The sequence below is a fragment of the Syngnathus floridae genome, chromosome 14 (assembly GCF_059516105.1).
Source record: "Syngnathus floridae isolate MCC-2025c chromosome 14, RoL_Sflo_1.0, whole genome shotgun sequence".
Lineage (NCBI taxonomy): Eukaryota > Metazoa > Chordata > Actinopteri > Syngnathiformes > Syngnathidae > Syngnathus > Syngnathus floridae.
In genome coordinates, this window is record NC_142426.1 from 3,188,763 (window position 1) to 3,215,499 (window position 26,737).

Consider the following 26,737-nt stretch of genomic DNA (forward strand, 5'->3'; position numbering starts at 1 on the left):
ATGAAGAAATGACCACCCGCAACGTTTGGTTTAATTTTTTTTGCTTAAATCACATTTTCTCGACGAGCTGAGCACGTTTTCTGAATTGTGCCTCTCCCGTCACTGTGGTTAGGTTGGCATAGTAAAAAGTTCTCAGGGGGCTTTAGAGTGCCGAGTTGACCACTGCGCATGAAGAAATGAACATCTGCAGCGTTTGGTTTAGGTTATAGGCGCATTTTTAATTCTATTGCTTAAATCGCATTTTTTCGACGAGCTGAGCAACGTTTTCTGAATTGTGCCCCTCCCGTCACGCTTCGACATACTTTTCAAAGTCAAAGTCTCCTTTAATGTCAATTCCTCCGCATGTCAAGACACACAAAGAGATCGAAATTACGTTTCTCACTATCCCAGGGTGACAAGACAGAGTTCACAACGCACATACAAGTAAACAACACAGGAAAAATAAAACAAGAAGTCAACAACAATGAACAATAAGAGTGATAGCACGCTAGCCTCTTCCGATGCACAGCAGAGTCCGGAAAGATGACAGTCAACCAGGCCACTGTGAACACGAGCACACAGCAGGCACGCACTGTCCGGTTCGTGGATCCTATCAGGCGAACGCAACCCATCTTGTCGTCCCGCGAACGAACGTACGCCAGGAGAATGGAAGGCACGGCTGGGCGAGCTGGGTTGGCCGCAAGCCTGGCCCGACGTCTCCGCGCTGGCCCCTCTTCTCTTTTTGTTTACATTCACTGAAGCTAAACGCGTACAACTTGAGACGTCATGTGACGTCACTTCCGGCTGCCGGCTCGGCGCAGTCAAACTCGCCTGCGCGGCAAATTTAAATTATATTTTTCAGAGCAACAGCTTCCTTTTCGTTGTTTCGATCGTCAATTTATATTCATAAGCCCATAAGCTAACTAAAACCGATTTGTACATATACCGGTGTCTCTGGGCCTTTAACCAAATAACGTCGATTAAAAAAAAATACTATATGTATTTATTGGCAAATTGTAAAATATCATCGAAGCGTTTTTAGTTTAGCACGACGCAAGTATGACGTGTGGTTTATGACGTAATACGACACACAATTACACGCCTTCCTAAACAACAACAACAAAGTACGCGCACGTGCAACGTACACGTCAAAACTGGAACATTCCAAACCGAAAAAAAGAACGACGTAAGAAGCAAGTACAGTGACGAAATGCTGAAAGACATAGGGTCAAACTTCGAAACAAAAACACTTTTTCTTTCATTGTCTTACACGCAGATTTTACGCAAATGCGCTCTCTGGAAAAACGAGACATTTCCAATTTTTTGGGCACAGCAAAATTAGCATACCGAGCGTTAGCTTAACATGCTCCAGGTGATCACTTAATTGTATGTCATCAATTTCTTTTCAAATGCTATTTTGCAATTGTAAAATTTTATTAAGGTATTTTATCGTTGTCTGATTTATATTGATGTGAAGGGAGCTCTCATAGTTTAGTTTAAATAGAATATTGTATTTTATTGTTGTGTTAAGATGTAGCACTTTGTCTTGAGTTTAAGTCAAATATCAAGCGTCTAGTAATTATGAGTGGCTAATTATTATTAATCCTTTTTAATAATCCAAGCAGAAACTGGAGGACTTTCTACCTTCAAAGTGGCAACTCTGCTGAAGCTCTAAGTGATGGAGGCCCATGATGTCAGTGAAATACCGAACGGTGTAAATAGGACCACACCATCACGCAAACATTTAACGGGATGGTTTTTATCCTCAGGATGACCACAAGAATGCGAGGAAGCTGCGAAAGGAGCAATTGGGCCCTACACATCACTATGTGATCAACATGCTGGCCCTCAGGCTGCGCTTGACTCCGACAGCGGTGGAGCAGTTCATTCTGGACTACTCGGTGAGGATATATGTACATACAACACATAAGTTACAAAAAAAAGTTACAAAAAGTGGGGATAAATACAAGGAATAGATCTAACCACATGACGCTTTCTTGTGAGCTGTTGAAATAAAAACTATTTTCCACTGCAGACAGAAAAATTGTCCCTTTAATCACTTAAATAGTTGTACGATGTGAAGTTTATTTATTTTTTATCTTGGTGTGATAAGTTTGTCTTTTTGCTGTCTTTGCTTGTAGCTGGATCCTTTTGATAATTTTTTTGCCATTAATGGAAGCTCGAAACTTGCCTTTGTATATCAAGCGACAAAACATCCTGGGCCAGGTAAGTAACATCCTTGAAAAATGATCATTTGTTCATTTGCATTAATTTCATAAGAACTAATATGGTTTCTCACCTCAGAATGTGGCCGTGCAATTCCTGGGCCCCGAAAAGCACTGCGACTCGTCCACGCTAATTTATCAAAGAAGCGCCTCACGGGCATATATTGCTCCTTCACTCGGGTCCGAGTGGATGTCGCTGTGACGGAAGACAACATACATCAGGTAGGAAATTCAGACACATTTATAACAAACGAAAGCAACAGAGTACTATGTTGCATTTGCATATGAATAAGTTGGCTAACTAAATTCCTTCTGGCCTTCCACAGGAGTGTTATATTTATAGAATGAACAGCAGCAAAAAAATACAACTCAATTTATAAGAATATTAATCATAATCACATACAATGGCGGTACCTGTTCTGGCTTTTTTTTACATGAATTAATTGGCAAGCAAATAATTTCTCCATATTATTTCCACTCTCCAGGAGACCTATTTTTCCATGTTTGACGCCCGCAATGGCTTCTATAAAGCCATCCAGAACAGCTTCAAAAACCTTCTGCCCGGTTTCCAAGCACTGCTAAAAGTTGACAGGACACAGCAGAGAGGCAAGATTAAGCCAAACTTTGAGCATATCTTCAAGAACATCCTTTTGGGTTTAGATGGTAAGGTTCCCATCTAATGGCATGATTTAAATAGTCCTACATTCAATATTTGCAGTAATGATTGAACTTGTTTCCACTCCAGTGATCCAGATGAGCTACCAGAATGTTAAATTGGCAGAAACCAAGAACGTTGACTTCAGTAAACTGGCATCCTTGCAAGATATGACCTTAGCAGCAACCGACAATGACATGGTTACACATATGGAGGATCTCCTGATAAAGTGGACAAAGCAAATTGACCAGGTAGGGTCAAAAGAAACTCTATACCAGTGGTTCTTAACCTTATTGGAGGTACCGACCCCCACCAGTTTCATATGCGTATTCACCGAACCCCTCTTTAGTGAAATTTTTTTTTTTTTTAATTCAAGACATCAATGTTTATTACTGGTGCACAAAATGAGCCATGCATGAACATCACCTTGTTCAAAGAACATAACCAACACAATGCATGAACTCAAAACAAATGATTGTACATACCTGTAAAATCTGCGTGACTTCTGCTGTTGCCTTTGCAAGACCAGTTCAGATATGCGTCGTCACGAATTTACACAATAAATCAGGTGTGTTCGGACCTTCACAGTGGAGGCTCTGCCGAACCCCTGAGACCGACTCACCGAACCCCTAGGGTTCCATCCAACCCAGATTAAGAACCACTGCTCTATATGAAGAAAAGGTCTCAGTGTGGAAAACGCCGTACGGTTTGTCTGCGATGAGCAGGTCCTTTTGGAGACTCTAGCGCTGAAGCAAGGTCTTGTGACGGAGGGGCCGCTGAGCGAGCTGGATTACTGGAGGCAAACGCTCTTGAAGTTCAACTCCATCCTCAATCACATCAACAGCACAAAATGCAAGGCCGTCATAACTGTGCTCAGACTTAACCGCTCCAAAGCACTGAAGGTATGGATGCTCCATTGGTCACGGTCAGAAATGTTGTTTTATAAATTCAGATTTCATAGCAATATTAAAATAATAATGATTACAAGTGACCCGATGAGTTATTGAAGCTGCAGTCCATGCCGTCGCTCTAGCAAGTTTTTTTGCTTTGACTTGCTAGCAAAAATTATGATCCAATTTATGATACTGCCAACGAAGTGAACAAAGAACAAAGTGGCGCTGGATTAAATGAAAGGTCTGATTATTTGCATTATGTTGTCTTGGTTAGGTGTGGCCGATGCTAGAGTCCAGGGTGACAGACAACTTCAACGAGGCCAAGGACAATGTCAAGTTCCTGGACACGCTGGCGAAAGTTTGCCAGCCTCTTTATAACAGTGACCCGGTATTGATTTTGATCATTAGGTAGCTTTTGGAAAGGTTCGCCGTCTAAGACAGTGTCATATTGTACCTGTCAGGCCACCATTGTGAAAAGCGTGCAGAACATCATCAACGCGGTTCAGATGATCCACACAGTGTCGCGGTACTACCACACCAGTGAAAAGATATCCTCCATCTTCATCAAAGTAAGTCAATCCAAGCGGGCTACACACACATAACAGAAGATGCTGACAAGGATTAATCCCATATGATATGCAAATCAGGTTACAAACCAGATGATCATAGCGTGCAGGCGATACATTTCCAACAACGGCACAGCAATATGGGACCAAGATGGGAAAAATGTTGTGATGAAAATACAGGTAAGGGAGACAACCATGCCAGTTATGAGGAGTCGGATATGCAGGAAGTATTTGACTTTTGCTGAATTGATCTTTTGATAGGAGTGCCTTGGTTTGTATCGGGAGTATGAGTCTTGCTTGAAGAATACACAGGAAAAATCAAAAGAAATGCTAGGACAGAGGCCCTTTGGTTTCTCAGAGATGCACGTGTTGAGGAAGTTTGAGGTCTTCTGCAAGCGTCTCGAACATGTACGATTCCATTTTCGTATGCTGCCTTTTATCCACATCTATACGTTTGATATAAATTGAGCGGATTAGCAAATAGGAATTGATTCAACACTAACAGGCTTATATTTAGTGAGCTGAAATCTTTTGCAGATCACCAAAATAATGTCAGTGTTCAAGACGTTCGAATGCCTGGCCAAGTCCAACATCGAGGGCATCGAGACTCTGGCCGGACAGTTCCGCAAAGTCTCCACCGAGCTGAAGAACAAGCAGGCGGATGTGTTTGCGTCAAGGACGGTGGCCTTCGAAGCGGACTACGACGTCTTTATGTCTCATATAAGTACCCTGGAGGTACATAGCCACAGACTGCTGTGTACATTTTTTTTTTTTTTTTTTTTGCTTTTACGTCTTAGTTAACTTTTTACATGGCCAGCAATTTAAGAACAGAATGATTATGATTTTACATATTACCTCGCAGCAGGGGTCGGCTTGTATAATACTAATTCAAATGAGTTCCTTTGATTGTTTTTGTTTTGCAGGAGCAGCTAAAAGTTTTCATGAACTCAAGTTATGCCAAGTTTGACACATCTCAGCAAGCTCTCGGTGTAATACAACGGTGAGTCCAAACTCAGTGTCATTGTTTTGAATTATATTTTTTAATGCAAATTTTTTTGTTCACGTGTTGCTGTTTGCAGTTTTCAGAAACTAAACATTCCCTGTCTGAAGGCGGAAATGCCCATTGCTTTGGGCGTTATTCTCCAGCTCTACGTCTCAGAAGTGGAGGCGGTGGCAAAGGTAAGGTTGCATGTGAAGTTGTCGTTCTAGTGACGTCACGCTCATGTCCTACCTTCATTCATTTTCTCGCAGCTATTTGACAAGCAAAACGAAGATCCGCCTTTGGGTCGAAACATGCCGCCTGTCTCCGGCAGGCTCCGCTGGGCTCGCCACCTTTACAAGAAAATACACGAGCCCATATCGTACATACGCGTAAGCTGGAATGAGCTCCGATACGAGATCCGTCCATTCCAAAATCTGCGTTAGGATGAGCTCATTTAATTTTCCGGGTTTGCAGGAGAACTCCGACATCCTGACCACCCCCGAGGGACGCGCTGTCGTCAAATTGTACAATCAGACTACGGCCGCATTGCAACGCTTTGAGTCGGACCAGCACAAAGCTTGGACAGCCGAAGTGTCCAAACTAGATTATGGTTTGTTCTCTGGGAATTGTGTTAAGGGGCTCCAGTCACCCGTCTCCAAATAAGTTTAGTGGCACGCAGTAAAATGATTTTATATCTCAACAGCCTTGAATACAACGCTATTGATTCGCTGCACTGTTACGGGCAAGTACTTGGTCAACTTTGATACCAAAATAAGTGAAGCCATTCAGGAGGCCAGCAGTTTGGTGAAGATGGGCCTGGAAGTCCCCAAGCAGGCTTTGCATTTCCTCAAGTGTGAGCACCAATTAAAGACGTATCACTATCGTCTTCACGTAAGTCTTTTTTCTTTTTTTCTTTTGCTGTTCCCACGAATTGACAACCTAATGGTCTCCTCCTGTGATTCCTCATGTAGACCATTGTGATAGAGTACAAGCAAATTTGTGAAAACATCCCAGAGGATTTTAACAACATGATGACATCAAAGACCAACCAAGTAAGAGCTTGTGTGATTGCCACACAAAAGTTACTCATGTGTCACAATGTATGTTTGTGTCCTATTACAAGATTGATTCCCTCCTTCGCTACGGGTCAGTGATGGTCATGTGGTCATCGCTGCTTCTGGAGAAGTACTTTACAAATATTGACAGTGTCTTGACTGAACTCAAGCAAATCTTGAAGAAGGTATGTGACTGTACCTCAATTTAAAATTAGGAGTTCTGAGTGATAGAGCCGAGCTAGTGTTGAGATTTTAGTTTCATCAGGTTTAGGGCTTTAGGTTTTGTGACCCTAAATCATGTTTCCATTCTTTCCAGGTGCAAGACATCTGTAAGTTTCACATTGACAATTATCTCCAAGAGGTCTCTGAGACCGTTCTCATCCATCTGCCCGAAGATCGCTCCTCTGCAATTGAGCCCCTTCTTCAACTCACTGAGGTAAAAGCCCACCATCACTACAAATATTTCTGGATTTAAGTGACATGTGAACAAGTTTAACATTATTATTATTTTTTATCTTCTAGAGTCTGTGCCAGAAGGGGATCAAAAGAGTAGAACACAAGTGCTATCATGTGAAGGAAGCGGTGAACGAGCTGGGCAAAGTGTTTAATTCTATTTACAAGTCCAAGCAAACCACGAAGCCCGCAGACAGTTCTGGTACTTGCACATCTGTTCCCCCTTCTCAAATAACTGTATAGTCAATCATCAGGGTTACCTAACTTGGTAGCCTACGTGTGTATTTTGGATATAATGGTTTATTTTGACATTCTAGCACCGAAGGAGAACCAGCGAATCTCCGACAACGCAACAGAGGGCCAAGAAAAGTACAAAGCTACACGCTTTGAAAAGGTTTGCGTGCCCAGCAATAGTACACTTTTTTTAATTAAGATCGACAATATTTGACTTTTTTTTTTCTTCAGGAATTCACTAAGCAGTATGACTCCTTTGCTGCGAGGATTTTGGATGCACTGGTAGAAATGACCAAGTTGTCTCTGAAGACTTTGGAGCGGCGAGTGTCCGGCCCTGAGTAAGTCTTCTCCCGTCTCTTTTGCTGTTGAAAATGCATTGTGGTTCAGTTGATTCTCATGATAACTTTGGGACTTGCAGCTTATTCCAGAAGAAGGCTGACGATGCCTGGGTCCCGATGATGAAAGCGGAAGTACATCTGAATGCACCCAATGTGGTGAGGAAAAGCACAGGAAACCATAGCAATCCACCTGTGGCAATTCTTAACTGATCTTTAAATATCTAGGGCAGGGGTCTCCAAACTTTTTCAATCTGAGAGCTGCTTCTTGAGCTCTCCTACCAATTCTTAAGCGACAAATTTGCTTGAATTATTCGGAGTAAATCATCTCGTTGTAAATTTGCCGGCTTGCCTTTATCTACAACTGCTACCCAAATGCTAATCCTGACGTTGCCAGTAAATACTGTGTGGTTGTCCGCAGGTGATGGTCCCCACTGTGGAACAGATTCATCACGCCATACTTGAAACCAACGAATGTATCTTGGGAGTCAGCAAGGGCATTCAATGCTGGGAGGTGGAGTACAGACATGAAAGCACACCCACTGAAGGTGAGTCGCCATGAACGGAAACAATAGCGCATTCGCTCGGAGTTGACGCTCAACCCTCTCACAGGGCGGGAGAAATTGGACTTCTACACACGCGTCAGCAATCACGACGATATCAAAGCGGTCATTTTCGCCATAAAGTCAGTGCTGAAGTTGCAGAGGGACAACGCCGCCACCGTTATAGATCGCTTTAAGAGGTTCAACGAGCTGTGGGGCGAGGACAAGGATCACGTCATCAAGGTATCGGAATGTACACCGGCAGCGGCTGCTGAGAAAAATTGTCGGAATGTAATTTTGTGTGATAATGTGTTGGCTTTCTTTTTAAAGGCATTCATTGACAGCAAACCGTCCTTGATTGAGATAAAAAATAAACTGCGCCACTATGACATGCTTGAGAACCAAATCGAGGCAATCCAGAACATCATTGTTGTTGGGATGATTGAACTGTCAACAAGTAAGATAACGCAAATTCTCAGGTGTTTTTAACAACAAAGCCGAGCAGTTTGAAAATGATTCAATATCGATGTGAGTTGTATGTTTCTTGACCAGATCACTTAAAAGAGTCCCTCATGGTGGAGGCCAAGGCTTGGAAGAAGCTGCTGTGCAAATACTTGCGCGTACAGTGCCGGAAGAACATCATCGACATCAGCCTGCAGACCCACAAGAGCTTCACGCAGCTGTCTCATCCCATTACAAATCTGGATGACGTTCGCTGCTCCATGAAGACGCTGGCCAACCTGCGCGATTCCGAAATAAACACCGACATAACGCTCGTTTCCACTCAAGTGCGAATAGCTTCCCCTTTGCTTTTTTTCTTTGCCACTAGATCCGACTGGTCATGTTTTCCCGATATTTAGGATGCCTACGAAGTGCTGATCCTTTACGAAGCAGAAATGCCAGAGAAGGAACCGGGAGAGGTGTACGGACTCGGTCGTTTCTCCATCAGGCTTCTGTCTAAGGCTGTAAGTTGGGTTAAAATGCAGAAATTGTTTAACGTTAGGAACGGAGTAATCACAAATAGTGTAAAAAGTAATGGAAAATTTCAAATATACATGAGAAAAATATATTTTTTACCAAATTAATCAAAGACAAAATATTACCTTTTACTGCTCAAATTGGCTCCATAAGTAAAGTAAGTGCTCCACCTTTATAAAATGTTTCCCTCCCAGATGTCCGTTCAGGATCAGCTTTTCCGTATGCAGCCCCACCTCAAGCAGGACTTGATGGAGCGCGTCGGCGTCTTTGAGAAAGATGTCGACACATTCATGGACGACTATGATGTTGTAAGATGCCGGTCGATTTTTTTTTTTTTGTAATTTAATTTTTTATTTTATTATTTTTATGGATTGACGAAGTACATGCACATTACAGTTGTTTTCTAAACGCCCTGCAGGAAGGTCCTATGGCTGATGGAATAGAACCGAAGGAAGCCAGCCGCAGGCTCCAGGCCTTCCAGGTACTTATGCTAGTCCATTTTTTATTTTGTTATCTTTGTTGAAAAAACAAAACAAAACATTGAGCTTCCCCGACCACCACCACCCAATCCAGTTCTTTTAATTTTGTGTGTATTTGTCCCATTCAAGGCCAGGTTTTCCGAGCTGTGGCGAAATTTCACCATCTACAACTCTGGCGAGCAGCTCCTCGGCCTGCCTGTCTCTGATTATGAATGCCTTCAAAATAAAAAGTACAAAGGCTTGAAACTGTCAACGGAAAATAATCGACTTGTGTTAAAAACTTGTTTTCCCCACCTCTAGGAAAGAGCTGGACCTGCTTCAGAAGCTCTACGGCCTATACGACACTGTGATGAAGACCATCAGTGGTCACTCCAAGCTCCTGTGGACACAAGTGGATATTGAGAAGATCAATAATGAGCTTATGGACTTCCAGAACAGGTTCCCTTTGTGTCCGAAAAAAAGTGGCAACACCCACGCAAAATTGTAATAAGTGTACTTGCAGGTGCCGACGTCTTCCCAAGGCCCTGAAGGAGTGGCAGGCTTTCAACGACCTGAAGCAGACCATCGACGACTTCAGCGAGCTGTGTCCTCTGCTGGAGATGATGACCAACAAGTCAATGATTCGCAGGCACTGGGATCAGATCTCCAACATGACTGGCCACAAGTTTGAGGTTGACTCACCCACCTGCATTCTGGGTGACATCATGGAGGCGCCGCTGTTGAAGTTCAAAGACGACATTGAGGTTGGCGCTCGACCGTCTCCATTTCCCGCACCTCCTGTGAGCTTGCAGCTTTATTCGCAACTCTCTACTCCCCGCACCTTTTAGGATATCTGCATATCGGCCGTGAAAGAAAGGGACATCGAGGCCAAGTTGACGGGTGTGAAAATAGTGTGGCGTGACCAAAACTTGACGCTGAATAGCTTCAAGGACAGAGGGGAGCTCATGCTGCGAGGCGGTGACACCACAGAGATCCTCACCACTCTGGAGGACAGTCTTATGGTGCTGGGATCGTTGCTAAGCAATCGGTGAGGAGAACTTCAAGGCACTTTTAAGGCAGAAACCCGTTACAACTTTGTTCCTCGCTCCGTCTTTCAATCTGCCTCTACGCAGCTACTGCACATTCTACAAAGCTGATATACAGGACTGGGTCTCCAAGCTGTCCACGTCAACAGACGTCATTGAGCAGTGGGTCGTCGTGCAAAACCTTTGGATTTACTTAGAGGCCGTCTTTGTCGGGGGTGACATCGCCAAAGACCTACCTCAGGTAAACTGGCCTGAAGTTAGAAGTTCAAAAATGATTGGATGTAAGACAAGTAAAATGCCTAGTTTACATATTACCATAACAAATAAAACACATTTTGAAATTGTATTATTTTTAATGATAATTATTCAACCAATTAAATGTGAAAATGTGTATTTCTTTATTCACAATAAACCATTAAGCCAATTATATCAAGCGTTCCCATTCATGTAGGAAGCAGAGCGCTTTCAGCAAATTGATTCAACGTGGATCGGCATCATGGACCGAGCGCGAAACGTCCCAAACGTCGTAGAGTGCTGTGTCGGGGATCCAATGCTGGGGGAGATCCTGCCAGATCTTCAGAAGCAACTGGACTTTTGTCAGAAGTCACTCACAGGGTAAAACTACTCGTTGGCGTCATTCAAAAAAGTAGTACAGTGAACCTCCATGATTGGCAGAATACTACCAAGATTGTAATTGTCTCTAGATGCCACAAGGTGGCTGCAAGGCACTTTTTTCTATTACACTAGGCTGTGGCCTGACTTAATGAAGCTCCTACCCTCTTTTCTACCCCAACATGCCATTACATGCATTTTTACTTGTACCTAAATGACATGACTTTCATTGGAAACAGTCTTCTAGTGATGCATAACAAGCACAAACACTGCAGGTACCTGGAGAAAAAACGTCTCCTATTCCCACGGTTCTTCTTCGTGTCTGATCCCGCTCTCTTGGAAATCCTTGGGCAAGCGAGCGATTCTCACACGATTCAGGTGAGTGCATTTGTCTCGCTTAAAATGCCACTATGGATAATATAGAATGGGAAACCCAAACGTCAATATTGTCATAAGTGAATAAAATAAAACCGATTTTTCTTCTCTTTCCTGCCCCTCAGTCGCATCTTCTTGGAGTGTTTGACAATGTCAATGAAGCCGAGTTTGATGCCAATGCGTACGACAGCATTTTGGCTGTCTTGTCTCAAGAAGCGGAGAAATTACCGGTGTGTATGCTCATCATTGATCTGGACCTTGTTTTAACTGCATTCATAGACCACGCACATTTTTTTCAATGGTTTTGTGTTGTGTTTGTGACATTTCAGCTGGACAAGCCCGTCCTAGCTCAGGGTCCTGTGGAGCTCTGGCTCGGGAAGTTACTGGTGGAGCAGCAGTCATCGTTGCACACAGTCATCAAAGCGGCTGATGACATGATCAACGACGAAGAGTTTGACCTTATACCTTTTCTTGACAAGTTTCAAGCACAGGTCTGTTAACTTGTGTCACTCGAGTGCTTATACTTAAGTATGTTGTGTATTTATATACAGGCCATATATACAAAGACTGTACTATGTACTTTACCAAAGTGATGCTAAAATTGCCACTTTCAATCAAAATAGGTAGAATATTTTCCTGTCTCTTTTCACAAGGGTGTTCTTTTTTTGTGGATCTACTCACCATTGATTTGCCCATCAATTGTATGCGTGTGTTTTTTTTAACCTTGTGGGGAGTGTCATTGATTCCACTTCCTGTCTTAGGTGGGCCTGCTTGGAATCCAAATGGTCTGGACCAGGGACTCAGAGGAGGCCCTTGAAAATGCAGAATTCAGCAAGGAGGTGATGATCTTCACCAAGAAGAAATTCCTTAATCTTCTCCGAACGCTCATTAAGCAGACCACCTACGACTTGACCAAATTTGACAGGGTCAAGTATGAGACTCTGGTCACCATCCACGTGCACCAGAGTGACATCTTTGAAGAGCTGGTAGGCTCACTCGTGCTTCAGAACAGACATTTTTTATTTTTTTTTACCTGATACCACACTGATCTTGCTTTCTCTCCAGGTGGCAAAATCAGTCAAATCTACCAATGACTTTGAGTGGCTGAAGCAAAGCAGGTTTTACTACAATGACAGCACTGATAAGGTCATCGTGTCCATCACCAATGTCGACTTTATTTATCAGAACGAATTCCTCGGCTGCACCGACCGTCTGGTCATCACCCCACTGACTGACAGGCAAGACAGCAAACGAGTGTAGTCATTTTATTTATTTGATTTTATTTATTTAGCATTCATTGCCTGTATACAGGTGTTACATTACATTGTCCCAGGCCCTGGGCATGAGCATGGGAGGAGCCCCTGCTGGGCCAGCAGGTACAGGAAAGACAGAGACCACAAAAGACATGGGTCGTTGTTTGGGAAAGTATGTGGTGGTCTTCAACTGCTCTGACCAAATGGACTTCAGGGGACTCGGCAGGATTTACAAAGGTAGGCAAATGCATTGATGGATGCTATTGTCTTATTTTTTGTTATTAGGCCTGCAGCAGGTGCTAAGGGACCTAAATAATCAAATGAATTTACTGTTTCTTTGTTTTTTTTCCCCCGAGGCCTTGCACAGTCCGGTTCGTGGGGTTGCTTTGACGAATTCAACAGGATTGACCTGCCGGTGTTGTCTGTGGCCGCACAGCAAATTTACATCGTTCTGGTAGCTCGTAAGACGCACAAAACTAGTTTTGTCTTTACGGATGGTGACGTTGTTGACCTGAATCCAGAGTTTGGCCTTTTCATTACTATGGTAAGACAGACATTTAAATGACAGCGTTAACAGCTTTATCTTGTGCACCAACATACCGGCATTCCCTGCCTAGAACCCCGGTTATGCTGGTCGTCAGGAACTTCCTGAGAACTTGAAAGTGCAGTTCAGGACAGTCTCCATGATGGTGCCTGATCGACAGGTACACACAAGATTATTATTATTATTTTAAATCAACAGAGCTTCCCACTTGGTATATTTGCTCACATGTAAAAGTTTTGTTGCCTCTGGTCTTTGGCAGATCATCATGAGGGTTAAGCTGGCCAGTTGTGGATTCAACGAGAATGTCATCCTAGCCCAGAAATTCTTTGTCCTCTATAAACTATGTGAAGAGCAGCTCACAAAACAGGTGAGACCAAGCAACAAGTATCAGGCGACCAGAGGTCCCCTTAAAAATACTCGAAGAAAAAAAACTATTTCATCCAAATTGCATTCGTGCTTTTGCTTTGCTGTGTTTCAGGTCCACTATGACTTTGGCCTGAGGAACATCTTGTCTGTGTTGAGGACACTGGGAGCCTGCAAGAGAGCACGTCCCGATGACTCTGAGTCCAGCACCGTCATGAGAGTGCTGCGTGATATGAATCTGTCCAAACTGGTATCACATCAATGCAACCGATCAAACAAGGGTGCACATCATGAGGATAGCATGGTGTTAGATCTTCCTAAATATAAATTCCCTTTTTTTGTCTTTGCTACTCTTTTGTCAAGATGTAAAACGGTATTTGAAAATCACTAGGTATGTTTCAGGAAAGGCACCAAATAAACACAAATGTGCTCCACCTCCTATGTGCACCCCTGCATGCAAGTCTTTTTTTTCACTAGTTGTATAGAAAACGTTTCTAAAAGGCAACACTGTTTCAGGTGGATGAGGATGAGCCGCTCTTCCTCAGTCTCATCAATGACTTGTTCCCTGGCATCAAACTGGACAACAGCACCTACAATGAACTCCAGGCCGCTGTGAAGCATCAAGTTGAGCTTGCTGCTTTGGTTAACCACCCCAACTGGAACCTAAAACTGGTTCAGGTATTGCAAAACATATCGCTGAAGCTCTCAACTGATTTTGACGTTAATCCACTGTTATGATTCATGTCATCAGCTCTACGAGGCTTCCCTTGTGCGCCACGGCCTCATGACGCTGGGGCCGAGTGGGGCGGGTAAGACGGCGGTCATCAACATCCTAATGCGGGCGCTGACAGAGTGCGGAACGCCACACAGGGAGATGCGCATGAACCCGAAGGCCATCACCGCGCCGCAGATGTTTGGCCGTCTAGACGCCGCCACCAACGACTGGACTGACGGGATCTTCTCCACTCTATGGAGGAGGACGCTCAAGGCTAAGAAAGGTCCAGATTCACATGAGCTATTTCCACAGTTTTGGTTCATAGCTTGCTCAAATGATGCCTTTTGTCTACAGGGGAGATCATATGGATCGTGTTGGACGGTCCCGTGGATGCCATCTGGATTGAAAACCTCAACTCCGTGCTGGATGATAACAAAACCCTCACACTGGCAAACGGTGACCGTATCACCATGTCGCCGTCTTGCAAGCTGGTGTTCGAGGTGCACAACATTGAGAACGCCTCTCCGGCCACCGTGTCCCGTGTCGGTATGGTCTTCATGAGCTCCTCGGCTTTAAGCTGGGAACCCATCCTCAAGGTACAGTTGTCAGCCAGCAGTTTGTGACTGTGGTTGTTTCCTGAATTCCATCTTACAAGATGACAATTGCGTTGTGTTTTGTTTAGGGATGGACAAACAAGCGGAACCCAGAAGAAGCTGAGAACATCATTAATCTGTACAGCAGAATATTTTGGGACGCGTATTCATTCATGAGACAGAACCTAAAACCCAAGATGCCATTTTTGGAGTGTAACTACATCATGCAGGTACGCAAACCAAAGCAAGCATCCCCACCAGACATTGATTCTGATTTAGTAGTATTTGTTGTCATGCAGTCTTGCAATCTGCTGGAGGGCCTCATCCCAACCAAGCAAATGGGGGGCCTTGTCAGCGAGAAACATTTGGAGCGTCTCTTCGTCTTCGGCCTCATGTGGAGTCTCGGGGCCCTATTGGAGTTGGACGACCGTGACCAAATGGAGGGTTTTTTCCGAGAGCACAGCAGCAACATTGATCTGCCTCACACAAAGGAGGGAGAGACTATGTTTGAATTCATGGTCGGGGCAGATGGTACGCTAACAAAACATCAACAGCTTGTAATGGAAAGTTGAATTTGGAAGTGATGCCTGTTCAGAGATTCAGTTGCATTGTTTGCATTGCTCTTCCAGGTCAGTGGTGTCACTGGAACGAGCATGTAGGCGAGTACGAGTACCCCACAGATCACGTACCGGACTACTCTTCCATCCTTGTGCCCAACGTAGATAACACTAGGACCGCTTTTTTGCTGGAGACTATTGCGAAGCAGTACAAGGTCAGTTGCGGCTTGTTCGAAACAATGGAAATGTGAGTGCTACTCTACATGTATTCATTTTGAAAACTCCACAGGCCGTCTTGCTCATTGGTGAGCAAGGGACGGCTAAGACGGTGATGATCAAAAGCCATGCCAAGAAGTTTGACCCCGAGACGGACCTATTTAAATCGCTCAACTTCTCCTCTGCCACAGAGCCCATCATGTTTCAGGTAGAAAGAGTAACGGAGTAATGAGTAAAGAGTGCAAAATTATCTTCTTTCTTTTTTTGTCTGCCTTATAAAACCCCAAGGAAATGATGGATGTTGGGTTAACAATTAAATGTGTGTTGCAACAGCGCACCGTGGAGAGCTACATCGAGAAGCGAATCGGTAGCACATACGGACCGCCGGGCGGGCGCAGGATGACGGTGTTTGTCGATGACATCAACATGCCTCTTGTCAACGAGTGGGGAGATCAGGTGTGTGTCTACGTAGTCTACGTACAATTTATGGCGTCTCTTTGGACTCAAATATTTAAAGTTGCTCATAGTCTAGGGACATAACAGTACATGTGAATTTGTCTTAGATCACCAATGAGATAGTCCGGCAAATGATGGAAATGGGCGGCATGTACAATCTGGACAAACCGGGCGACTTCATCACCATCGTGGATGTCCAAATGCTGGGGGCCATGATTCACCCTGGCGGCGGGCGCAACGACATCCCTCAGAGACTCAAAAGGCAGTTTACCGTCTTCAACTGCACCCTGCCGTCCAATACTTCCATTGACAAAATTTTCGGTAACTACCGTTCATCAAATGCTTTGAAAACGAGAACTTTTGCAAATTGTTACCTTTGCGGTGACACGCAGGTGTGGTCGGCTGCGGCTATTTCCACGAGTGCAGGAAGTTCTCGGGAAAGATGACAGCCATGGTGAAAAAGCTTGTGTCAGCTGGGAGAATTTTATGGCAGTGGACCAAGGTAGTTTCTCAAATCATTTGGTCTGGAAACAGGCACAAAGTTTGAGAACCGCTAATTCACTGTATCTATCTAAATTAGATAAAGATGCTACCCACACCTTCCAAGTTCCACTACGTCTTCAACTTGCGAGACTTGTCCAGGATCTGGCAAGGAATGCTAAAGGTGGAGGCAGAGCAGTGCAATGACTTTGTAACAATATTGGCCCTCTTCAAGAGTGAATGCACGCGCGTCATCGCTGACAGGTAGACAATTGAACCAGGACATGCTCACGCCAGGCACATCGTTTGGCACTTTTCACGTACAGTTTTCAGATTCAATCAGGCCTTCCCTTTGGTAAAGCAGATTGAGCACATGTTTTGTTCTTGCTTGCCTTTTTAGGTTCATTTGTAGCGAGGACAAAGACTGGTTTGAGAACTCTATAAACCGCGTGGTCAAAGAGCACGTCGACCCCAACCTCGTCGCGTCTATCCACCAGGATCCGTACTTTGTTGACTTCTTGCGGGAGGCACCCGAACCGACCGGCGAGGAGGACGAAAACGCCTGTTTTGACGCCCCCAAAATTTACGAACTTGTATGAAAAACGTCCCTTTTGTTATTCAGACTTTCGTGTTTGCTGCTTGACTGTCCTCAACTTGAGTAATCAATCTTCCTGCCAGGTCCCATCTTTTGAATTCCTCGAGGAGAAGCTCAGGTTCTATCAGGCAAAGCATAACGATGAAGTGAGGGGCTCTCACATGGACTTGGTGTTCTTCACAGATGCCATGACTCACCTTGTCAAGGTCAGATTAAGTCTACGCACAGAGATGGCGAGAGATATCTGTTCTCAAATGCAGCGGGAATACATTTCAAAAGTAAAAAAAAAAACTTCCCTTCACTTTCCATAGATCTCACGCATCATTCGTACAGATACTGGCAACGCCCTGCTAGTGGGCGTGGGAGGATCCGGGAAGCAGAGTTTGACTCGTCTTTCCTCATACATAGCTGGATATGAAGTGAACCAGATCACACTGACCAAGTAAGGAGAACAGAACATTTATCAAACTTTTTAGCTGCAATAAAACACATTGTAAAAATATGTTGTAGCCTAACAGTATTCCAAAATTAATAACATGTGTTCCTCTTAAAATTCTGCACTTAGTTCTTGATTATAGCTGCACACAAGAAATGACAAAGAAATTTTGGGGGATTTTTTTTTCTTAAGAAATGCAAAGAAAAAATGAAATATCATTTATGTATTGTCTGTCATTCCCTCCAGGTCTTACAATATATCTAACTTTATGGAAGATCTAAAAAAGTTGTACAAATCAAGCGGGGCCGAAGGCCGCGGCATCACCTTCCTTTTTACTGACAATGAAATAAAGCAGGAGGCCTTCCTTGAGTACCTGAACAATGTTCTATCATCTGGAGAGGTGGTTACCCATTTCGGGGAGATTATTTTCACCCTTTTTGATCAAACCACCAATCATTCATATTTGCGCAGGTCTCCAACCTATTTGCAAAGGATGAGATCCAAGAAATCACCCAAAACTTGGTCCCGGTAATGAAAAAGGAATTTCCTCGCATTCCACCCACTTTCGACAACCTCTACGACTACTTCATATCACGGGCGCGGAAGAACCTACACGTTGTCTTGTGCTTCTCACCGGTAAGTACAATCTAAAATTTTAAGCCTTACTCTATAAATAGGGATGTGAATAGAAAAAGGGCTCACCAACATGGTGCCCGCGGGCCGGTTCCCACAATGGCTCTTGGATGTCATAACAATAACTAAATAACTGTTGATAATTGAGAACACATCACCACCAGTCTATCCATCATCTATACAGGTGGGACCAAAGTTTCGCTCGAGGTCCCTGAAGTTCCCGGGTTTGATATCCGGCTGCACAATGGACTGGTTTGCCCCATGGCCTGAGGAGGCTCTGGTGGCGGTGGCTCATCACTTCCTATCAGAGTTTCCCGTTGTTTGCTCCTCAGAGGTGAAGGTTTCCATGGTGACCACCATGGGCGTGTACCATCGCAAAGTGTCCGAAACGTGCGAAAACTACTTTGAACGGTAACCACCATTTTAACGCAATTCAAGAAGATGTTTTACTTATTGCGACAGAGCGGCGAGATTGAAAGCATCATGCATTTTGTGTTTTGCAGATTCAGGAGGAGAACTCACGTCACCCCCAAATCATACCTGTCATTCATCAATGGCTACAAGACACTCTACCATCAAAACCACGAGCACATTGACACACTTGCTGAGCGCATGAATGTCGGTAAGGTCTACAGCACCATGAACCAAAAGTTCCCAGAACTTGTTTGCTACATACGGTGTTTGAAAACTATGAAGTAGCTGTAGACGTTAGAGTCCCAAGGCTCCTGATTTTATGTCTTCATGTCAGGGTTGGCCAAACTGGTGGAGGCCAGCGTGTCTGTAGCTAAGCTCTCCAAAGAGCTGGAAGTGAGCGAGAAAGAGTTGGTAGTCGCCTCTGCCAAAGCCGACAAGGTAAAATAAAAGCAGCACTTGACACCACCGCATTGATTCTGCTATTCCATAACAATGATATGAGATGTCATGTTTTAGGTGTTAGCCGAGGTGATGGTCCGAACTGAAGCGGCCACTATAATCAAGAATGAGGTCCAGGTCGTGAGTGATAAAGCCCAGATGATCGTGGATGAAATCACGCACGAGAGGGCCATTGCTGAAGAAAAACTGGAGGCGGCCAAGCCGGCATTATTGGATGCCGAAAATGCACTGAACGTGAGTTTCTTTTATCCTAGGGCGATTGATTCATCGATGACAACGACTGCATTTTTAGCTTATCCAAATAAATTGCTCCACTTCACTGTGGTTCGGTTTTGGGTTTACATTGTCACATTGTGTCATTGTCATTTGCATTTTTCCTTAAGTTGAAAGGGAAAAAAATGGAGTATACATCATCCAAAATTGAATTTCTTAGGGCCAGAGTGCCCAGTCCGACTTTTAAGACATTTGGACTGCATGTTTAAGTTGCTTGTTTAAAAAACGTCCACAGACTATCAAGCCTGCTGATATCGCCACTGTGAGAAAACTGGCCAAGCCACCTCATTTGATCATGAGGATCATGGACTGCTGCCTGCTGTTGTTCCAAAGAAAGTTGGAGACCATCACTATGGATCCCAACCTGCCTTGTCTCAAGCCATCATGGCCGGATGCTCTCAGGGTGCGCTCGATCCTGCTCACCATTTCATTTTTCAGCCAACGTGTACAATGTCCGTGTTTCTCACCTGTTTTGGCATCTGCTTCAGCTCATGGGCAGCACAGGCTTCTTGGCATCACTGCAGCAGTTCGTCAAGGACAAGATTAACGAGGAGACTGTGGAGCTGCTGCAGCCCTACTTTGAAATGGAGGACTACACCATGGAAAATGCCAAGAAAGTGTGCGGCAGCGTGGCAGGTCTGCTTGGGTGGACCAGGGCTATGGCCATCTTCTATGACATCAACAAGGAAGTGCTGCCGCTCAAGGTAAGAAGATGCAGGAGTCAAAAGTCATAAACATTTATGACTAGGCCATTAGACTTGTGCCCAAGGGTTGGCTGAAATGTTTTTTTTTTTAATTCGATTTTTGTTTTGTTAGTAATGGCATTTTGCGGGTGTCGTTTGTGGTTAGGCTAATCTGGCGGTTCAGGAAGTGCGCTACAAAAAAGCCAGTGCAGAGCAAATGGCGGCCCAGGCCACGCTGGCCGAAAAGGAAGCCGAGCTGGCCTTGGTGCAAGCGAAGAGCGACGCTGCTAGCAAAGAGAAGCAGGTAGGCTACTTGACCGATGGGAGAGGAAGCGCACGCTGCTAACTCATGGAACGACTTCTTCCAGGAATTGGTGGATCGTTCCGAGATGTGTAAGAATAAAATGCAGGCCGCCTCCGATCTCATCGGCGGACTGAGTAACGAGAAGGTTCGCTGGACTCAACAAAGCAAAGAATTTAAATCTCAGATCAAGAGGTAGGTGAAAATGCTCTGGAAAAGTAAAAGCAAAACACTTGCTCCTTTCTACGTTTTTCTTGAAGACTTTCAAACTCATTTTTTGTTGTTGTTGATCAGACTGGTGGGCGACGTCCTGCAGCTCACCGGTTTCCTGTCATACTGCGGCCCCTTCAACCAGACTTTCCGCGACATGTTGCTGGAGATGTGGAAGAACGAGCTAATTTCCAACAAAATCCCATTCACCGAAAACCTCAACCTCATCTCCACGCTGGTGGACGCTCCCACAGTAAGACCGAGAAAAATGTGCCAACTAGACTCAGGAGTGTGGGTGTTGAAAAACGAGTGCGTTTGTCTGCTTTAGATCAGCGAGTGGAATCTTCAGGGGCTGCCTGGAGATGACTTGTCGGTGCAGAATGGTATCATCGTCACCAAAGCGTCACGGTATCCTCTCCTGGTTGATCCCCAGACTCAAGGAAAAACTTGGATCACTGCAAAAGAGAAAGCCAATTCCCTGCAGGTATTGTTCACTCACCACCACTGAATCGAAACTCCCAAATCTCACGGGTGGTTGTTGTCTCGCTTCCAGCTGACGTCCCTCAACCACAAGTATTTCCGTACGCATTTGGAGGACTCCATATCCTTGGGCAGGCCGCTGCTTATTGAAGATGTGGGCGAGGAGCTGGACCCTGCTCTTGACAACGTTCTGGAGAAGAACTTCTTCAAATCTGGCTCCAACTACAAGGTGCTATGAAACCAAACCACAAATAATCACTTTTTCTGTTATTATTCTGAAATACAAATATTTTTTTGCAAAATGGACTGAGTCACATAGTTTGGCCATTCTTCCAACTTATACTCAGGTGCGACTTTTATATATAAAAATAAGGCTTGGACTGGGACCAAACCCAAACCGATGTTGTTTTTTATTTTTTTAATCCTGCTAACAAACAAATGTACATGCTCACCCTGCACTGTTAGTGTTGGTAGGTCAAAAACTGCGTAGTTGCAGCCCTTCTAAATTCAACTTGTGGATTTTTCTCTGTGCAGGTGAAAGTGGGAGACAAGGATGTGGACGTGTCCAGCAATTTCCGCCTTTACATCACCACCAAACTGCCAAATCCGTCGTACACGCCAGAGGTGAGCGCCAAGACGTCCATCATCGATTTCACCGTCAACATGAAAGGTCTGGAGGACCAGCTGCTGGGTCGCGTCATCCTTGCTGAGAAGAAGGTTGGTGTTGCTTTTTGGCTGTTTCTCTCTGGATTTTGTGAGTGTTAAAATAGCAACAACAAAAAAACAACAAGTGATCGCTTAACACATTTTTTTTTTATAATTGCTTATATTAATAGTTTAAATATACAGTGAACCAGTGAATTTTTGCAGTTCAACATTCCTGAATGATGCCGATCACACCATTTTGGTGTAAATGCATTTAACAGGAACTCGAGAACGAGAGGCTGAAGCTCATTGAGGATGTGACTTCCAACAAAAGGAAGATGCAGGAGCTGGAGGACAACCTGCTGTACAAACTGAGCACCACTAAAGGTCCAAAATCACTCCTGTGGATTCCTGTTTGTAAGCGTTGCGACACCTTTGGGAGTTCCTCCTTCCGCGTCGCCCACAGGTTCCCTGGTGGACGACGACTCCATGATCGGCATTTTGACCACTACCAAGCAAACAGCCGCCGAAGTGAGCGTCAAGCTGAACATCGCGGCCGAGGCGGAGGAGAAAATCAAAGCGGCTCAGTCCGAATATCGTCCGGTGGCGTGCCGAGGTAGCATCCTTTACTTCCTCATCACCGAGATGAGCATGGTCAACGTCATGTACCAGACGTCCCTCGGTCAGTTCCTCAAAATCTTCGACATTTCGCTGGCCAGGTGAAGTCGCCGGTGGGAGGATGTTGTCTGCCTTTGTTCTTGTTTGTTATCGTCATTGTAAATTTGGCAGGTCCGAGAAGTCGGCCAAAACCAGCAAACGAATCGTCAACATCATCGAATACCTGACGTACGAAGTCTTCAGGTACACGGTGCGCGGGCTGTATGAAAACCACAAGTTCATCTTCACAATGCTGATGGCGCTTAAGATCGACCTGCAGAACGGCAGGATACAACACAGCCAATTTCAGACTCTCATCAAAGGTATGGTACTTTCAAAAGGAAGTTGTTTCGCTTCAAAAATTCACATTTGAATGTATTTCTTGCAGGTGGCGCTGCACTCGACCTGAAGGCGTGCCCCCCAAAGCCCTTCACCTGGGTCCTGGACATTGTGTGGCTGAACCTCGTGGAACTTAGTAAACTTCCTCAGTTTGCAAGCATCCTCAATCAGGTGGACTTTTCGCCGATTTCACCGCTTCCCATTCCACGGGGGCGTCGTCATAATGTGTTGCTCCTTCCAGGTGGGTAAAAGTGGAAAACATTGGAAAGTGTGGGCCAACGGCGATGCCCCGGAGGAAACCGTCATCCCAGATGGCTACAACAACCTGGACGTCTTCAGTAAACTCATGCTTATTAGGTACTGTAGATTCAAACAGTTGATGATTTCCACTGATTTGTACTTTTAAAACAAGTTCGAAAAAAGAACATGCACATCTTGAAAGAGTCCGGTTCCCTCTGCAGGTCCTGGTGTCCAGATCGCACCCTGGCTCAGGCCAGGAAGTACGTGGCCGACTCCTTGGGTGCCAGGTTTGCCGAGCCTGTGCTGCTAAACCTGCTGGGCACGTGGGAGGAGAGCGACATCCGCACGCCGCTCATCTGCTTCCTCTCCATGGGCTCGGATCCCACCAACCAAATAGAAGCGCTGGCCAAGAAGCTCAATGTCGGTGAGTCCTCTGAACCTTTCTTTTTGTTTTGTTTTTTATTGAAGTCAAGCCCCCTGTGTCACGGTCCTTTTGTCTCCCAGGATGTCGGTCCATCTCCATGGGACAAGGGCAAGAGGTGCACGCCAGGAAGCTTGTTAAAATCTCAATGGCAGAGGTTTGTGTCGTACACTGAAAATACTTTTCAATCAGTGCAAAGGGAAGTGAAGTTGGTTTTCAGTCATAGTGAACAGAAGATGTTTCAACTGGAAACCACTTTTTTGACTGTGTTCTCTTATTTAGTCACATTTAAAATGTTGATGGGTGGGTGCCCGCAGGGTGGCTGGGTGCTCCTGCAGAACTGTCACTTGGGCTTGGAATTCATGGATGAGTTGTTGGACTACGTCTTAAACACTGAAACTGTGCACAAAACCTTCAGGGTGTGGGTCACCACCGAACCACACGACCTCTTCTCCATCACGCTCCTGCAGGTTGATATTTGATTTGAAATCACCAATTCATTTATAGGTGACAAATGACATGATTGATGACTAGTTGAATGATGAATGTTTAATTGCTTCTCTCCAAAAAGTTAAGCACAATGAAATATTGATTTTAAGTGTTTTTTGTTGTTAGCCTTTCTACATCTCGTGACTTGAAAACAATATGAAATGTTTTTTTGCTGGCTCCCCTCCGAAGGAAAACAATTGTTCAACCTATATGACATATCCACATTCCTGCGTTTGTTGTGTGCAACTTGCACAAGCATCCCCTTACTTGAGAATCTCTGTCCTTGTAGTCCTCCATCAAGTTCACCAACGACCCACCGCAGGGACTTCGTGCCAGCTTGAAGCGAACCTTTGTCAGCATCTCGCAAAACCAGCTGGAAGTCAGCAACCTCCCGACATGGAAGCCGCTGTTGTACGGCGTGGCCTTTCTCCACTCCGCCGTTCAGGTACCGCACGTCAATGGAATGCTTTATTGGGCCGTCATTTAGATCTTCTGAAGCTGCCCCATCATTTTACATCAATGCTAACCTGTTGAATTAATGGTCTCAGGAACGGCGTAAATTTGGACCCCTGGGATGGAACATACCATATGAGTTCAATTCTGCAGACTTCACAGCCAGTGTGGAGTTTGTGGAGAGACACTTGGATGACTGCGGGCCCAGAAAGGTACAGTATATACACACACACACACACTGCAATGTGCCACACTTTTATCTTTTCCTAACTGTCTACCCTCACGCAGGATGTTTCCTGGGTGACTCTGCGCTATATGTTAGCTGAAGTACAGTACGGAGGCAGAGTCACTGATGACTATGACAAACGCCTACTCAAATGTTTTGCCCGGGTAAGGACAATGATGTACTTTGTGCAATCTATCAGAAGCTCATTCATTTGTTCTGTCGGTCACTGGCATAGATAGATGGACAAAAAGGTGTTTTTTGTTATGAATACATAGTTTTCTGATATATGAAATGAAACACAGCACTCCGTACGAGCTGGTGGGAATCACTGTGTTATACCACCCCCCCGGTGGCACATAGGTGTGCTTGCGAAAAAGGAGCACAATGCTTTTTGATTTATGTACTTCCCTATTTTGTTTTGTATTTTTCGTCATTTTGGTATTTATCCTTCCAATATTGCATTTTACAGGTGTGGTTCAGTAAGAAAATGTTAGACCCGTCCTTCTGCTTCTACACGGAGTACCAGATCCCTATCTGTAAAACCATCGAGGAGTATGTAGACTATATTCAGGGCTTGCCCGCTGTGGATTCCACGCAAGCGCTGGGGCTGCACCCCAATGCTGACATTGTGTAAGAAATGAGTGAAATGAATAGAAATAATAAAAAATTTAGACAGTGCAATTCAATTCAAAATGTTTCTTCATTCAGCTACCAGAGAAATACATCTGCCGAAGTGCTCGACACCATCACCAACATCCAGCCCAAGGAGAGCGGCGGCGGTTCAGGAGCCACCCGAGAGAGCATCGTGTACAGCATGGCGGAGGACATGCTGGACAAGCTGCCGCGCGACTACATTCCTCACGAGGTCAGTCTTGCTTCCCTCGCAAATCCCGGTGGACGTTGCCATTCAAACGTGCGTCTTTGCCGGTGTTAGGTCAGAGCCAGTCTGAAGAAGATGGGCCCTTTCAACCCCATGAACATCTTCCTACGCCAGGAGGTGGACCGCATGCAGAGGATTATCTCTGTGGTCCGCAGCACTCTCCTGGATCTCAAGCTGGCCATCGAAGGCACCATTATCATGAGTGAGGTTGGTCCCCAACCTTGGTTGCATTCAAGTCTGGCTGGGTTATTTAAAGGGCTCGACCTTTTTTATGAAGGTACAATAAAGATGTCTGCCACTGTTTTCCTCAGACCCTGCGTGACGCCCTGGACAACATCTATGACGCCCGCGTACCCAATCTGTGGCGGAAGCTCTCATGGGAGTCTACTACAATCGGGTTTTGGTTCACTGAGCTCTTGGACAGGAACAGACAGTTTTACAGTTGGGTGTTTACCCGACGGCCAAAAACCTTTTGGATGACCGGTTTCTTCAACCCACAAGGTGAGTCATAAATGTTCAACAACTGCCGATGTAAATTGACGTCGTCTGATGCGCGCTGCAGGTTTCCTCACTGCGATGAGGCAAGAGGTGACGAGGGCAAACAAGGGCTGGGCTCTGGACTCAGTCACCCTGAACAACAAAGTCACGAAGAAGACCAGGGAGGAAATCAAGGCCGATCCAGACGTGAGCTACACCGACACAAACTTATGACGATCAAACGGGGTTTCAAAGATTTATTAGAATTAGAAAGTAACTTTTTACGGGGTTACAAATAACAATTTGGTAACTTTCTATTTTAATTACGGAATTTGGGGGATTTGTTTGTGATCCCCTCGCTCACCCCATTTGATTTGCTCAACAGGAAGGCGTGTACGTCTACGGCCTGTTCCTGGAGGGCGCCGACTGGGACAAGAAGCAATCGGTCCTCTGCGAGTCGGCGCCCAAAGTGCTCTTTACGCCCCTGCCTGTCATCCACATGTTTGCCATCAACTCCACCGCCCCCCCCGACCCCAAGTACTACGTGTGTCCCATTTATAAGAAACCCATGCGTACCGACCTCAATTACATCACTGCCGTGATACTGGGCACCAATCACCCGCCTGACCACTGGATAATGCGAGGCGTCGCCCTCCTCTGCGATATCAAATGAGCGCGCATAGACATCGATTATTGTTGTTTCGCTGTTGTCAGCTTGTTTTATTAAATGTCACCTATATTATTCCAACTGCTCACCTGTCCGACTTGTTTAATGAGCAGAGCACCGTTTACCCTTTCCGTTTGTTTCGTTTGTATTTTGTCTCTAGCTCCATGATAATACTTCTTGCAGCCACTAGACTC

The 26,737-nt window shown here is 44.9% G+C and overlaps 1 protein-coding gene across 4 annotated transcripts; it reads left to right on the forward strand.

The window, feature by feature from the left end:
- Positions 1–1,230: 1,230 nt before the first annotated feature.
- Positions 1,231–26,624, forward strand: LOC148387048 (dynein axonemal heavy chain 8-like). Of its 4 annotated transcripts, none has more exons than XM_088397422.1 (93): positions 1,231–1,351; positions 1,605–1,672; positions 1,749–1,880; positions 2,121–2,205; positions 2,284–2,426; positions 2,690–2,867; positions 2,950–3,110; positions 3,585–3,761; positions 4,027–4,140; positions 4,214–4,321; positions 4,400–4,498; positions 4,580–4,726; positions 4,856–5,053; positions 5,242–5,318; positions 5,398–5,497; positions 5,570–5,689; positions 5,775–5,910; positions 6,004–6,191; positions 6,272–6,352; positions 6,424–6,540; positions 6,672–6,791; positions 6,878–7,010; positions 7,126–7,202; positions 7,274–7,380; positions 7,461–7,536; positions 7,799–7,925; positions 7,990–8,162; positions 8,250–8,376; positions 8,472–8,707; positions 8,780–8,884; positions 9,092–9,205; positions 9,316–9,378; positions 9,506–9,606; positions 9,677–9,814; positions 9,879–10,119; positions 10,204–10,403; positions 10,489–10,642; positions 10,853–11,016; positions 11,289–11,391; positions 11,514–11,618; positions 11,718–11,879; positions 12,150–12,374; positions 12,454–12,626; positions 12,700–12,878; positions 12,998–13,185; positions 13,259–13,345; positions 13,445–13,552; positions 13,664–13,798; positions 14,065–14,226; positions 14,300–14,546; positions 14,618–14,859; positions 14,946–15,086; positions 15,156–15,387; positions 15,486–15,628; positions 15,703–15,837; positions 15,963–16,085; positions 16,193–16,406; positions 16,478–16,587; positions 16,666–16,829; positions 16,966–17,158; positions 17,244–17,366; positions 17,472–17,602; positions 17,843–17,996; positions 18,068–18,232; positions 18,414–18,640; positions 18,733–18,851; positions 18,978–19,081; positions 19,160–19,336; positions 19,611–19,778; positions 19,864–20,079; positions 20,225–20,362; positions 20,427–20,554; positions 20,654–20,822; positions 20,898–21,053; positions 21,123–21,278; positions 21,584–21,766; positions 21,976–22,081; positions 22,161–22,413; positions 22,484–22,674; positions 22,740–22,861; positions 22,932–23,047; positions 23,152–23,354; positions 23,435–23,508; positions 23,669–23,821; positions 24,130–24,285; positions 24,389–24,505; positions 24,582–24,683; positions 24,989–25,149; positions 25,228–25,384; positions 25,454–25,606; positions 25,711–25,900; positions 25,962–26,083; positions 26,262–26,624. In XM_088397422.1, exons 2-93 carry the CDS (start codon positions 1,658–1,660, stop codon positions 26,547–26,549), a joined length of 13,581 nt encoding a protein of 4,526 aa, XP_088253548.1. In that variant the 5' UTR covers positions 1,231–1,351; positions 1,605–1,657; the 3' UTR covers positions 26,550–26,624. The 4 variants fall into 4 exon arrangements, with proteins under 4 accessions (XP_088253548.1, XP_088253547.1, XP_088253549.1 ...); XM_088397421.1 differs by having other exon boundaries at positions 1,266–1,365; XM_088397423.1 differs by having other exon boundaries at positions 1,291–1,365; positions 1,602–1,672.
- Positions 26,625–26,737: the final 113 nt, after the last annotated feature.